The 15,640-nt window shown below is 43.9% G+C and overlaps 1 protein-coding gene across 2 annotated transcripts in view; it reads right to left on the reverse strand.

The window, feature by feature from the left end:
- Window positions 1-15,640, reverse strand: part of egfra (epidermal growth factor receptor a (erythroblastic leukemia viral (v-erb-b) oncogene homolog, avian)) — a 256,774-nt gene that overhangs the window by 21,502 nt on the left and 219,632 nt on the right. For both annotated transcript variants that reach the window (XM_055656891.1, XM_055656882.1), the window contains exons 20-22: window positions 9,563-9,748; window positions 6,130-6,285; window positions 2,188-2,263 (exon numbers count right to left, since the gene is read on the reverse strand). In XM_055656891.1, coding sequence (XP_055512866.1) covers window positions 2,188-2,263; window positions 6,130-6,285; window positions 9,563-9,748 — 418 coding nt within the window. The remainder of the gene's footprint in view (window positions 1-2,187; window positions 2,264-6,129; window positions 6,286-9,562; window positions 9,749-15,640) is intronic.

The following is a 15,640-nucleotide window of genomic DNA, read 5'->3' on the forward strand; positions in this document are numbered from 1 at the left end:
ACCACTGAAACAATTCAAGACAGTTTGTCACAAATTATTAAAATTTGCTTTGTTTCTTACACAATACATTTCTTACAGACACTGACAAATGATTCAATGAAACAGTCTATTGTAGACGTCAACTAAAACTGCCATTTATAACGCATAATACTGCAGTCTCAAAAGGGCTCATTTGTTTATATGTTAATTCTTTTATCTCAGAAGTTAGCTTCATAGGAGTACACATTGGACAACCATGTATGTCATCTACAAATCCAATTTGTGGTGAACCTAATAAAAGTGAAATTCTAAACTAAAGAAAGTAAAGCAGATATTAAACCTACTGAAAAAAAACCTCCAGGATGTACTTTGGTCTTCGAATAAAGACCTAATGATCTCAAAATAAAAAATTGATAACCAAATTTAGAAATGCAGAGCACATTATATGTGTAATAATTTATCCGTTTGCATGCATGCTCAATTTAATTTCTATCAGGAATTAAGAGCATGAGTTAATAATTTTAAGGTTAAGTAATTTCCTAACACATTCTATAGCTCATCATCACTCATATTCGCAGAGCTCCCACTATCTGCAGCCTCGCTTCCTTCTTTTCCCAAGGGAAAAAAGACTTTCAAGTAATTTACAATCATATTTTAAAATTTCACCGTTCATTAACTATAACATCACTGTAGCTAAACCAACCACCGACTCCATCCCCTACTCCCAATTCCTCTGCCTATGCTGCATCTGCTCCCAGGATGAGACGTTCCACACCAGGGCATCGGAAATGTCCTCGTTCTTCAGGGAACGGGGATTCCCCTCCGCCACCATAGATGAGGCTCGCACCAGGGTCTCATCCATACTTCACAACACTGCTCTCTCTCCCCATCCCCGCACTCGCAACAAGGGCAGAGTCCCCCTAGTCCTCACCTTTCACCCCACCAGCCGGCAAATACAACAAATAATCCTCCGCCATTTCCGCTACCTCCAACGTGACCCCACCACTCGCCACATCTTCCCATCTCCCCCTATGTCTGCCTTCTGCAAAGACCGCTCCCTCTGCAACTCCCTTGTCAATTCTTCCCTTCCCTCCCGTACCACCCCCTCCCTGGGCACTTTCCGTTGCAACCGCAAGAAATGCAACACCTGTCCCTTCACCTCCCCCCTCGACTCCATTCAAGGACCCAAGCAGTCATTCCAGGTGCAACAAAGGTTCACCTGTATCTCCTCCAACCTCATCTACTGCATCCGCTGCTCTAGATGTCAGCTGATTTACATCGGGGAGACTAAGCGTAGGTTGGGCGATTGTTTCGCCGAACACCTCCGCTCAGTCCGCAATAACCTACCTGAACTGCCGGTGGCTCAGCACTTCAACTCCCCCTCCCATTCCCAATCCGACCTCTCTGTCCTGGGTCTCCTCCATTGCCAGAGTGAGCAACACCGGAAATTGGAGGAACAGCACCTCATATTCCGCCTGGGTTGCTTGCGTCCGGATGGCATGAACGTTGAATTCTCCCAGTTTTGCTGGCCCTTGCTGTCTCCTCCCCTTCCTTAACCCTCGAGCTGTCTCCTCCCATCCCCCCGCCCTCGGGCTCCTCCTCCTCCATTTTTCCTTCCTTCTCCCCCCCACCCCCCATCAGTCTGAAGAAGGGTTTCGGCCCGAAACGTCGCCTATTTCCTTCGCTCCATAGATGCTGCTGCACCCGCTGAGTTTCTCCAGCATTTTTGTGTACCTTCGATCTTCCAGCATCTGCAGTTCCTTCTTGAACCATTTGCGATCATCCTGTTACTTAAATCAGTTACTTGCCTCCATCCCAGTCAATCCTTTTGGTATAGTTTATTTAGGAAGCAGTCACATTAATTTTCCATGAACAAGATTTCTCAAATGACTACTTTGAAATGTAATGAAAGGAGTGCAGCAGCCACAGTACTTTTGTAAATCTATGCTGGCTCTGTTTAATCCTATGACTATTTTCATGGTGGACCCTTATTACATACTGAAAATAAATTCTAAGTAACTACACATTTATTACTCAAGACGAAAGGTGCCCGGGAACAGAGCCGCCACCTGTTCTGCTAATGTGGAATGGGAAGAGGAACTAAGATTGTCACCCAGAGGTATGGTAGATGGGGGATCATGGTTAAAAGAAACAGTGGAATAAGGTATTGATGGAATACTCACAATAACGGGACATCCAATGACTTACCATAACTCCAGATGTCACTCTGATGGGTAAATGTCCTCTGAAGGATTGATTCCAATGCCATCCATTTGATGGGTAACTGTAGAGAAAAGAGGTTTGATATTCTACAGCAGAAATGGCCCGGGTTTACAGTCAGAGTTACAGCACAGAAATGGGTGCTTTGCCCCATTAATGTCCACGCAAACATTTTTGTATATCTATTCTAATCCGATCTGCCCATATCAGTGCATGTATTCTGCTATCCCTTGCCTATTTAAACGTTTGTCTAAATGTATCTTAAATACAGTGATGGTATCTGATCACTTTTCCAGTTATCTCCTCTCTACTCCAACAATCTGAAGAAAGGTCTAACTCAAACACCATCTGTCCATTTCCCTCCACAGATGCTGCCTGTCTCACGGAATTCCTCCAGCACATTGCTTTTTATGTATTAATTTGGTTGCTTTCCCTCTCTTTCACTCACTCTGGTTTCAGGACAATAACCTAGTCTTTGATTTCAGCAAGTGAAACAGTTGGATGTTGACCTAAGGAAGCCATGGGATGAACCCATCAATGGAGTGTCCTCATCAAAGGAGTTGCTATAGGGATGGACGATAGCTTTAAGTTCTTTAAGGTGTCCATGTCACCAGCAACCTAACGTGGTCTCCTCATACTGACGCTTCATGTGATCCATGGAGCTTATCAGCATATTTACTTTCTCTGGCATCTGAGAAGATTCACCATGTTTATGAGGATTGTCTCAAACTTCTACAGATACACTACAGAAAGCATTCTGATAGGATACATCTCTGCCTGGTATGGCCACCACTGTGCTCTTGACAAGCTAAACCTGCAAAGTGGTGATCTTCAGCAGATGCAGGTTTACACAAAAGGGCACAAAATGGTGGAGTAACTCAGCGTGCAAAGCAGTATATCTGGGGAACATGGATAGGTGACGTTTCAGTTCAGGATCTTTCATCAGTCACAAGCAGCAACTCTGGAGAATATGAAGACAGGTCATGAAATGAAATGTCACCTATCCATGTTCTCCAGAGATGCTGCCTGACCTGCTGTGTTACCCCACCACTTTATGTCCTTGAATGGTGACCTTCAATTCTTCATACTACTCGGTTTTGTACGATATTCTTGCACCTTTCTGCTAGTTTGTGCTCATCATTGTATTTATTGTTGTATTCATCATTACAATATGTATACTGTTATTCTGTGAGCTTCATGTGAACAGGGAATTACCTTGGTATATATGACACTAACCAGTAACCTGTATCTGTAACAAATATACACAAAAAATATGGTCACATGCAAATTTGGCCTCATAAGCGAGTTCGGTATTCTGAAAAACGCAAGAAATCATGGGATTTATCATTAACCATAAAGAAAAAGTGAACGAAGCGCTGGCTGAAGAAACTGTGTATAAATTCTTAGCTTTATTCATAATTTATGTGTAAAAATATATTTAATCTGAAGGACGGGGGTGCCGTGTGGTGACAATATAGGAAAATTAATGTATTCCAGATTGGAACGCAACAATGATAGTTTCTGAGTCGAATTTCACTATTCTGCTAATTTCAAGGCAATGGAATTCTTCAGCCTCATCTGCCGGACAGGGACGGGACACCCGGGAGGGGACAGGGACGGCCCAGCAGCAACTCAACAGCGCCCGCTGTGCCGGAGACCCGGGCCCGACCCCGACCACGGACGAGCACGATCTCGCTCATTCACAAAGCATAAAGCAATAAAAACGACAAAATAATCCTAGCTTTTAACAAATGAACAATAAATACAACTAATTCATAGTTTGAAATTAACATTTTCGTACCGAGAAGAATCAAAGCAGGAAAAAATGGAAGAAATGAAGGTGTTTATGCATAGTGACCTTTGACCTGGGCATGCTCAATCGGAACACCGAACTCACTTATTAATTAAAGTACAAAATATTTTGCTTCCAGAATACTAAAAACATGGAATCAAACCATTCAAAAGTTACTGAATTTTTAACAAGGCTAAGATAATCTATATTACTAAAACTCTGTTCTTGACCGGTTTTGACTTTCTGTGCTGCGGTTTCCGAGAGAACGCTGCCACCTAAGGCCGTCATTTTTTGCCACCTCGCTCAAAGCCCCCCTCCGCCGTATGTGTGCCGAGGATTTTTCCCGTCGATGAAAATTGACAGAGATATTAATGTTTTTACAACATTCCCCATTCTCTCTGCTGCCCCTGCTGGAGGGAGGGGGAAGGACTATAAAACCAGGAAGTGGTGTGCCTCAATCAGTCTCTGCAAGTGGTGCGCCTCAATCAGTCCCTGCAAGTGGTGTGCCTCAATCAGTCTCTGCAAGTGGTGTGCCTCAATCAGAGCTTTGAATGACACTGACAAATGTCTACAGCACTGTGAGTACCCTTAATTTGGTTTGAAAATGAAAATATGGTTAGAGGTAAAAAAGCACTGCCTGCAAATGGTTATTTGGGTTTGGGTTGAAGTAAAAAGGCACTCTCTCCCCCCCCCCCCCCTCTCCCCCCCCCCCCCCCCTCCCCCCCCCCCCCCCCCCCTCCCCCCCCCCTCCCCCCCCCCCCCCCTCCCTCCCCCCCCCCTCCCTCCCTCTCCCCCCCTCTCCTCTCCCCCCTCCCCTCTCCCCCCCCTCTCCTCTCTCCCCCCTCTCTCCTCTCTCCCCCTCTCCTCCTCCTACCCCTCTCCTCCCTCCCCCTCCCCCCTCCCTCCCTCCCTCCCTCCTCCTCCTCCCCCCTCCTCCTCCTCCCCTCTCCCCCCTCCCCCCCCTCCCCCTCCTCCTCCTCTCCCCTCCCCCCTCCTCCTCCTCCTCTCCCTCCCCCCCCCCTCCTCTCCTCTCCCCCCCTCTTCTCCTCCCCCCCCTCCTCTCTCCCCCCCCCCCTCCTCTCCCTCCCCCCCTCCTCTCCTCTCCCCCCCCTCCTCTCCTCTCTCTTCTCCTCCCCCCCTCCTCTCCCCCCCCTCCTCTCCCTCCCCCCCCCCTCCTCTCCTCTCCCCCCTCCTCCTCTCCCCCCCCTCCTCTCCTCTCCTCCCCCCCCTCCTCTCCTCTCCCCCCCCCTCCTCCTCCTCTCACCCCCCCCCCCCTCTCCTCCCCCCCCCCTCCCCCCCTCCTCTCCCCCCCCCTCCTCTCCCCTCCCCCCCCCCCTCCTCTCCTCCCCCCCCTCCCTCCCCCCCCCCCCCCCCCCCCCCCCCCCCCCCCCCCCCCCCTCCCCACCCCCCCCCCCCCCCCCCCCTCCCCCTCCCCCCCCCTCTCTCTCTCCCCCTCTCTCTCTCTCTCCCCCCTCCTCCCCTCTATTAGCGTGAGTGCGGGAGGGGGTAGTTAGTGTGTGATGCTGCATGCCGCCCCCCCCCCCCCCCCACAACCGCACGTTGGGGGAACAGACCCAACGGGTCTGCACTTGGTCCAGTAAGTTAATATAATTGATAACTTAAGATAGTTGAAGCAACACATAACAGATTCTATTAAATGTACACATCTGCTAAGCTTCAGGGTAATTTTGTCATCATTGAGAATCCAAGTCAGATCACCTGTTTGCAAGATTAATTGTGTTTATCCATTAAAAATGCAACACAGAAAAGCTGCTTACATCGGTATTAAATTGACTGGAGTTCTTTGTTTGATTTATTAAAGAGGTAATGATATGAGACTTTGATTAGCAATACAGAAAAATCCACCCACTTATACGCTTTCTGTAACCCTTACTATCAAACGACAACCATAATGCTACTGTTCTCTCGTTTCTTTACCAAGACTTTCTGCTGAAGCACAAGGCTGAGTCAGATACAGATGGTTAATGGTCACCTACTATTCCATGATGATTCCACTACCAACATGCATTATGGTTGTATCTGATTACAGCAGAATACATGGTATCAGTAATCATTGATAATTCATTATGACACCTGTGCTTCATTCCCGCTTGTAACACAGAGAACCAAGCTCTTACTTTGCCACCATCCTCGTGGTATTCTTTTTCATCCACATCCAGAAGTCTGGCAAGTCCAAAGTCTGTAATCTTTATGTGCTGAGGTGCCTTTACCAGAACATTTCGGGCTGCCAAGTCCCGGTGTACTAACCGGCGCTCTTCCAAATAGCTCATTCCCTGTGTGTGGGAAAAAAAAATCCTGTTAGATTTTATATCCAATTTAGTCTTACTTCCATTGACACCAAACAGCAAGAAATATTAAATAATTTAAATTCTTCCACACTTTTGATCTTAGATTCATTACTTTCTCCTGTACCCAAAACAAATATGTTGGTCATTTATAAGCAAAATGAGCTCATATTTGCTCATCCTGGACTCCTTCATTTAAGAAGATAACATAATCCTAGGTTTATTCCAATGGCCAATCTGCTCAGGCCCTCCAACAAAATTAGACAATGCCATTTATGTCTTAACCACCAAGTATCAACTAAAAGCTACCAAATCCCTTTGGTATTTGATGGCCTATATCCTATAATAATAACAAAGATTTCTGCAGAAGATGGCTGCAATCTGTTGAATTTCCCTTCATTTATTATAAAAATTGAAAATGGCAACAGCAACACAAATGTTAAAAAAGAGGAATCGGAAAAATAGGGAACTAGAGTAATTAGTTTGATATCAGTAGCCAGGGATTTTCACAATTATTCAGGAATAGAAAACACGTAAAATCACAATGTGAGTAAAAGAATCAACATCACTTTATGAAAGGGGAATTGTGTTTGATAGTTTATTTGTGCTCCAGTCGATAGGGCAGATACAAGAAAATCATGGTATATCTTTCTTTTAAGCAGAATTTAACAAAATGCCACACAAATGTTGGTTACATAAAACGATTTGTGACATTAATATATTTCAAATGGGGGGTTGATGCAAACCAAACGATTGGGAAAATGGTTTATTTCCAGGTGGGCAGTCAGTTATTAGTAGAGAAAAGAGATAGTGTTAAGACCTCAGCTATTTACAATCATTAATAATAGATAAAGGAACTGAGTGTAACATATTCAGAATCAAAACTAGTGGAACGTAAACTGGGAGGATGTGGAAAAAATCCAGCAGATTAAGTGAATGGCAAGAAAGGTGATCATTCATTTACCTGGGAAGAATAGAAAAACAGAATAATTTTTAAATTTTAGGAGAATTAAATGCTGATGGTTAGACAGGTTTACATGCCTTGTCACAAAACCTGAAAAATCAAGGTGGATGTCCAGCAGGTAAATGAAGTGAAGGGGACTGAATGAGGCCACAGAGAGATATAGACATATTAAATGAGTAGACAAAGATCTGGTAAATGAAGCATGTTGAGAGAATGTGGAATTGTCTATATTGATAGGAATATAAAAATAAAATAAGGATTATCTAAATGATGAGTGTGACCTTTGAGATACAGAGGAATCTAGGGCACGATTTGCAAGGGACTGGTAAGCAGAGATTGTGAGCAATTAAGGAAACTCGTTAAATGTTACTTTATTGCTTGTGAAATAGAGTACAAATATAGGGAGTTTTACTGAACAACGTTGAGACCACATCAAGAGTATTTCACACAGTATTAGTCTCCTTATTTATTAAAGGATGTTAATCCCTTGGAACCAGTTCAGAGAAGATTCACTACACTGATCATAGTATGGATGGGTTACTTTATGAGGAAATGATTTGACAGATGGGTTTTCATGCGTTGTTGTTTAGAAGAATGAGGAGGATTTGTTTGATTTATATGTGAGGCTGCGGAATTCTGACAGGGTGAATGTAGGGAGCACGTTTCTCCCGGGGAAGAATTTCCCCGGGGAGGCCACTCTAAGATGAAGGGATCACCTATTTAACACTGAAATTAGGCTGTATTTTTCCCTGAGGGGTGAAAGTTGTTGAAAGCCTTTTCTACTTGAGCTTTTGGATATTTTTAAGGCAAAGTAGGCTGATTCATCATACACAAAAGGCTGAAAGGTTACAGGGATGCAAAGTTGAGGTTGCAATCTGCTTCGTCATGATCTTATTTAATGGTGATGGTGGGGTGCGTGGGGTAGGGGAGAGTTAGTTCCCATTGCAATCCAGTGTATAAACTCAAACGTGTATTAGGAAGAACAGTGGTATGCTGGCCTTTATCTCAAAAGTGTTGGTGTTCAACAATAAAGAAGAAAAAGCGAAAGTATCACACAATGCTGGAAATCAGCAATAAAAAAATGGTAGAGCCAAGAGTATTTTATTGTCATATGTCCCAAAACAGTACAACTAAATTGTTACTTGCAGCAGTACAATCAGCAAGGGTTTTGGATTTGAGACATTTCAAAAGGCTGCTGCATAACTCCTACCGCCTGCATGGCGATCAATAGAGTGAACTAAACCACTGAAATAAAATGGTTTCTATGACCAGCTCTCCCCGACTGCTGAAAAGTTGCCTGTTTCCATTGAAACAGGATGTGAGCTGTTCTTTAGTCACTCAAAAGGTCAAGAGTGTTTAAGTGTCATATGTACCGACAATAGAACAATTAAATTCTTGCTTATAGCAGCTTAACATGTCCATAAACGCAATACACACAGATAATATATAACAATAAAAACATTCAATAAATTTATAACCGTAATACTAATGCAAAAACTGAAGACAAATTCTTGCCGCACATCCCCAATGCAACTGAAAGTGGCTGAGCTGCTGCCTAACAGCACCAGAGACCCATGTAAGATCCTGACCATGTGTGCTTTTTGTACAGAGTTTGTACATTCTCCCTGTGACTGCATGGATTTTCTCCGGGTGCTCCGGTTTTCTCCCACCCTCCAAAGAGTTTAATTGTAGGTTAATTGGCTTCAGTAAAATTGTAAATTGTCACCAGTTTATAGGGTAGTGTTAGTGTACAGGACGATTGCTGGTTGGCACAGACTCAGTGGGCCCAATGGCCTGTTTCCACACTATCTCTAAATGGTCAACACCACACACTTTCAGACAAATAAAATCAACGCTCATGGCTATTAACTTCCTTTGTTCAGCAGTGCTTCAGGTCATTGCTTTATTTAAATTAAATCACTACTCATCACAATATGACCTATTTCATTCCAAGTCTTCAAAGCTACACAGCCTTTTATTTACTTCCAGTGCCCCTGGCTTTAGCTAATCACTACCAGCGATTTATCCTATTTTCTCCTACATTTTTCAAATCTTGTCCTAGTTCAAGATCTTTCTAGATATAAATTTGGAATTTAAAGGCACATCGGAGCAGTGTATTAACCTATTCAAATAATTTATATTCAGCTAATTTAAAATTGCTGACCACACAAATAGGAATCAACATTTAATATTAAATGATTACAAAATTCCTATCCAGTGTTGCATCTCGCTTGAGCAAGTTTGTTCAGAAACATGTCAATAAATTCTGTATTGTTGCCAGCGATCAGGTTGTTTGCCTACCTTTGCTATCTGTACACACCAGTTGAGAAGATATTGTGAACCAATATTTTCTTTGTTTTCTCGTATGTAGTCCAACAAGCAGCCATGGGTCATCAGCTGAGTGACAAGCTGCACAGTCGAAGTGAGACAGATTCCCAGTAACCGGCAAACATGGGGATGGTCGATACTGGCCATCATATATGCTTCCTGCAAGGAGAAAGTACATGAAGATATTGTTGTCTTCTGTAGACAAAGAACTGGTTGATTAAATCTGAGACGAGGAACCACAGATGCTAGAATCTTGAAGAATGGTCCACTCCACTGATATGCCTGACACGCTGAGTTATGGGCCTGTCCCACTTAGGCGATTTTTCAGTGGACTGCCGGCGACTGTCAAGTTACCGGCAGTCGCCTGAAAAACCAGGAACTGGAACGGCGACTGTCAGAGTGGAACACACACACAAACACATCGTAAAGGCGGGGGCCAGGGCAAGCGGGGGAGTGCTGTCTGAAATTCACATGGTGCAAAACCAAGGTGATACAGACACCCACCGCGATGAACAGGAAGGTTAAGACGGTTAGAACAGTGTATGGTACGTCCTTTAAAAGAGGGGAGAAGGGGAGAGAAGGGGGGAAAAGGAGTGGACACACTTTTAAGAAGCCAGACAACTTTTAATAAGCCAGAGATACATAGCTGTGAAGTTCAGCAGACATTTAACATTACCGGTCGGTTATCCTTGGTTCTGAAAATTCCTGCTTACGTTTTTTTTTCCTCAATGAGCCAATGAAAATGACTGGTCAGCAAAGGCGATTAACTAAAACTACCTACAACTACCTCGACTACCTATAACTACATGGCGATCCCACTACAACTACACCTATGACTACAGGATTATCGATTTTCTCCATGGCGACCAATTTCTGGTCGCAGAAAATGTTTCAAATGTTGAAATATTTGCGGCGACCATACTGAGGCCGTGACTAGTTCCCAGGATGCGGGAACTCCTCGCGACCATGAAGGAGACTCACCAGAGACCACTAGTGAACATGTGGCGACCATGTGGCGAGCGCAGAGTCTCCTGCACTCGCCTAAAAAGTCGCCTAAGTGGGACAGGCCCATTACTCCAGCACCTTGTGTTTTGCTTAAGTAACTAAAGTTAATCCAGTAAACATTAGAAAATGAATTGATGTTCTGCCCACAGTGGTCAGAAAGTTAAATAAATACACAAGATATAATTTAAATGTTTAGACATCAAATTTCTCACCAACGTGTTCTGACCTAATCAGAGTAATTCAAAATTACGTCATGTTTAAAATGCATGTTGATAACACGCTGGTATTAACTTTCCATTATCTCTATTGATCGTTACACTGCCTCTGAATTGTCAGGCTGCTTCTCATATATCCAATCCTGGATAAGAAAAAAGTTTCTCTAACGAAACTCTGGGAAGACATGAAGACATTGTGTTTGGTCCTCATCATATAGTTGCTTGTCCCCGACTTTTTCTGGAATCTGAATAACCTTGTTCACAGCTCAGCCATTACGTCTGAGACTGAGATGAACTTCCAACCACATGCCTGCTCCATTAATAAGACTGCTTCTGACATCTCATTCCATGCACATCTGCTCACAAAATCCTCAAAATTTGGCAGTTTGCACTATGATCTACCCTATCATTTTAGATCCTCCAGAGACTTGAACTCATTCAGATCTTTCTAAGAGTTCCAAGTTTATTCAGGGTTGAAATTTGGAAAAATCTATATAACTAAAAGTCTCATCTTGACCACTGTATAGTGATTTTAGAAAAGCCGCTACCTTATATCACTATGATTTTTGGCCATCTTACTCACAGTGCTCCTTTGCTGAGGCAGCCCCGACGATTTTTCTGATTGTTGAAACATAAAAAAGTTATGAGTGGTTAAAAAATCTTGAGATCAGCTGATTTGTCCTCTCGCCTGTCAATCACCATGATGAAGGTATCCCCCTTCTGGGGAGAGGGCAGGACTATAAAACCCCGGATGCCTGGAATTGAGTCAGTCACTCTGTGATGGAGAGTCCACGACTGTGATTCTAAGTTGTGAATCAACTGAAATGTGAGTCTGCAATGTACTTGCAATAAATGATTTGTTAGGAGGTTGAAATGCTATGAAATTGAATTTGCCGGCCTGCACTCTGCTTAAAATGCTATGAAATTGTGTTTGCTGGCCCGCACTCAGCTTGAAGTGCTATGAAATTGGATTTGCTGGCCTGCACTCTGCTTGAAGTGCTATGAAATTGGATTTGCTGGCCTGCACTCTGCTTGAAGTGGTATGCAATTGGATTTGCTGGCCTGCACTCTGCTTGAGGTGCTATGAAATTGGATTTGCTGGCCTGCACTCTGCTTGAGTGCAATGAAATTAGATTTGATGGCCTGCACTCTGCTTAAAATGCTATGAAATTGAATTTGCTGGCCTGCACTCTGCTTGAAATGATATGAAATTGAATTTGCTGGACTGCACTCTGCTTGAAATGGAATTTCAAGGAATAGCCGTGAGTGAATTGTCAGCCCACCAGCCCTAAGTGACTGAGCTGCCAGCCCACCAGCCCTGAATGACTGAGCTGCCAGCACACCAGCTCTGAGTAACTGAACTGCCAAGCCCACCAGCCCTGAGTGGCTGAGCTGCCAGCCCACCAGCCCTGAGTGACTGACCTGCCAGCCCACCAGCCCTGAGTGACCGAGCTGCCAGCCCACCAGCCTGAGTGAACGAGCTGCCAGCCAACCAGCCCTCAGTGACTGAGCTGCCAGCCCACCAGGCCTGAGTGACTGAGCTGCCAGCCCAAGAATCCATTCGGCCCACAGTCCATACTAGCCCTCTGGAAACCAATCCCTTTGGCCTACAACACCCATACTAGCGCTCCAGAAAGCTCCCCTCCTCCCCCACTGGCCACCAATATTGCAATTGGTGGAAAGGTGGAATATTGCATTGGGGACCAGCCCTCCCATGTGAATCAAGTCCTGCTCACCCACTACCTCAATGTGTTGGCTCCCACTTCAGCAATATCTCATTGCTAAAATTATCATCCTGGTTTTGAAAACCTGTCATAGCGTCCCATTTTCCTCGCTGCAATCTTTGCCAACACCATTCTCTGATGCAAAGCTGTGCTTCACCAATTCTGCCTTCTTTTGCAATCCTAATTATAATTATTCATGCAATGTTTTCAGCTTTTAGAGTTCAATTAAAGCTGTGGAGTTTCCATCTAAACCTCACTGTCAGAGCCATGTAAGCTGAAAACAGGCGTTTCTGAACAATGCATCCAACAATATCACAAGGCCCATCTAATCTCATCCGATTTGCCACTGTTTGACCCATGTCCTCATAAACATTTGTTATCTATGTATATGTCCAAAAGTCTGAAATGTTCTTACATCTCCCTTTAATCACTTCTTCTGATAGCTCATTCCACATACCACCCTTTGACTCATCTCATTCCACTACACATCTGCTCCAGAAATTCTCATAAAATGGCAGTTTTTATGCACTTTGAACCACCCTATCATCCTTTCCAATTCAGGTTCCTATTAAATCTTTTCTCTTTTGCCTTAAACCTATATACTCATACCTATGTGGCTCATCAATCCTGGGAAAATGTTGTGCTTTCACCCTATCTATGCCCTTCATGTTTTTATACCCTTTTATCACCTTTTTATACATCTCTATATATCCTTCAATGTCCTACAAGGAATAAAGTTCTCGCCTGTCCTAGAACATTATTTTATTAGACTCTCCCTGTAGCTTAGTCTTTCATCCTGGCAGTTTCCTCATCGATCTTTTCTGCATTCTTTTCAATTGAATGGCATTCTTTCTATAGCTGGGCATCCAAAACTTAACATAACGCTGCAAGTGTGGTCTCACCTTGGACATTTGCAACATAATGAGTCAACATCTGTCCTCAATTCCCTTAATGATGAGACCAGTATGCTAAAGCCTTCTTCAATACTCTGTCTATTACGATACCATTTTAGAAACATAGAAACATAGAAAATAGGTGCATTGTGATCATGGCTGATTGTCCCCAATCAATAACCCGTGCCTGCCTTCTCCCCATATCCCTTGGTACCACTAGCCCCTCGAGCTCTATCTATCTCTCTCTTAAATACATCCAGTGATTTGGCTTCCACTGCCCTCTGTGGCAGGGAAATTCCACAAATTCACAACTCTCTGGGTGAATATTTTTTTTCTCACCTCAGTCTTAAATGGCCTCCCCTTTATTCTAAGACTGTAACCCCTGGTTCTGGACTCACCCAACATTGGGAACATTTTTCCTGCATCTAGCTTGTAGTCCTTTTTATAATTTTATATGTTTCTATAAGATACCCCCTCATCCTTCTAAACTCCAGTGAATACAAGCCTAGTCTTTTCAATCTTTCCTCACATGACAGTTCCACCATCCCAGGGATCAATCTCGTGAACCTACGCTACACTGCCTCAATCACAAGGATGTCCTTCCTGAAATTAGGAGACCAAAACTGTACACAATACTCCAGATGTGGTCTTACACAACTGCAGAAAAACCTCTTTACTCCTATACTGAAATCCTCTTGTTATGAAGGCCAACATTCCATTAGCTTTCTTCACAGCCTGCTGTACCTGTAAGCCAACTTCCAGTGACCGGTGTACAAGGACGCCCAGGTCTCACTGTACCTCCCCCTTACCTCATTGAGATAATAATCTGCCCCCTTGTTTTTGCCGCCAAAGTGGTTAACCTCACATTTATCTATATTATACTGCATCTGCCACGCATCTGCTCACTCACTCAACCTGTCCATGTCACCCTGCAACCTCCTAACATCCTCTTCACAGTTCACACTGCCACCCAGCTTTGTTTCATCCGCAAACTTGCTAGTGTTGCTCCTAATTTCCTCTTCCAAATCATTAATATATATGGTAAACAGTTGCGGTCCCAACACCGAGCCTTGAGGCACTCCTCTCACCACTGCCTGCCATTCTGAAAAGGACCCGTTCACTCCTACTCTTTGCTTCCTGTCTGCCAACCAATTTTCTATCCACGCCAACACCCTACCCCGAATACCATGTGCTCTAATTTTAGTCACCAGATTCCCGTGCGGGACCTTATCAAAGGCTTTCTGAAAGTCTAGATACACTACATCCACTGGCTACCCTTCATCCATTTTACCTGTCTCAAAAAATTCCAGAAGATTAGTCAAGCATGATTTCCCTTTCATAAATCCATGTTGACTTGGACTAATTATTTTACTGCTATCCAAATGAATAATTGACTCCAGCATCTTTCCCACCACCAAAGTTAGGCTAACTGGTCTGTAATTCCCTGTTTTCTCTCTCGCTCCTTTCTTGAAAAGTGGTATAACATTAGCTATCCTCCAATCCACAGGATCTGATCCTGAATCTATGAACATTGGAAAATGATCACCAATGCATCCACCATTTCTTGAGCCACCTCCCTGAAGACCCTGGGATGCAGACCATCCGGCTCAGGGGATTTATCATCCTTCAGTCCCATTAACCTACCTGATACTATTTCTCGCCTAATGAAAATTTCTTTCAGTTCCTCTACGCCCTTGGATCCTCTGTCCTCCAGTACATCTGGGAGATTGTTTGTGTCTTCCTTAGTGTACTTGTACTCTTAGGGCACTCTATTCTACAACATTCCCTCGGTGCCTACATTTCCCTGTTTGCAACCACCATCTTTTTCACAACTCCCCTCAAAACGTAGCTTTTTATGACTGCAACTGGCTAGTTAGCTACATGGTATCATTAGCACAATGGGCTCGGCTGGCGCCGGAAGGTAGTTGGTTCAGCTTGGAGTCATACTGTCTGTCCTTGGGCGACACTTCACCACCTTTGCCTGTAATTGTAATTACGGCGGCAGGCGCGGGCACACCGCGACGCCCTGTGTCTCCCTTTCAAGGGAGATGCTAAAAAATGCATTTCGTTGTCTCTGTACTGTACACTGACAATGACAATAAATTGAATCATTTCATTTTCATTTCATTCATTTCATTTCATTTCATTTCATTTCATTTCATCAAATGAAATTGGCGTAAAGCATCTTAGGATGCAATGCAAGATTAAAGGCAT

Source organism: Leucoraja erinacea, chromosome 2 (assembly GCF_028641065.1).
Source record: "Leucoraja erinacea ecotype New England chromosome 2, Leri_hhj_1, whole genome shotgun sequence".
Classification (NCBI taxonomy): Eukaryota; Metazoa; Chordata; class Chondrichthyes; order Rajiformes; family Rajidae; genus Leucoraja; species Leucoraja erinaceus.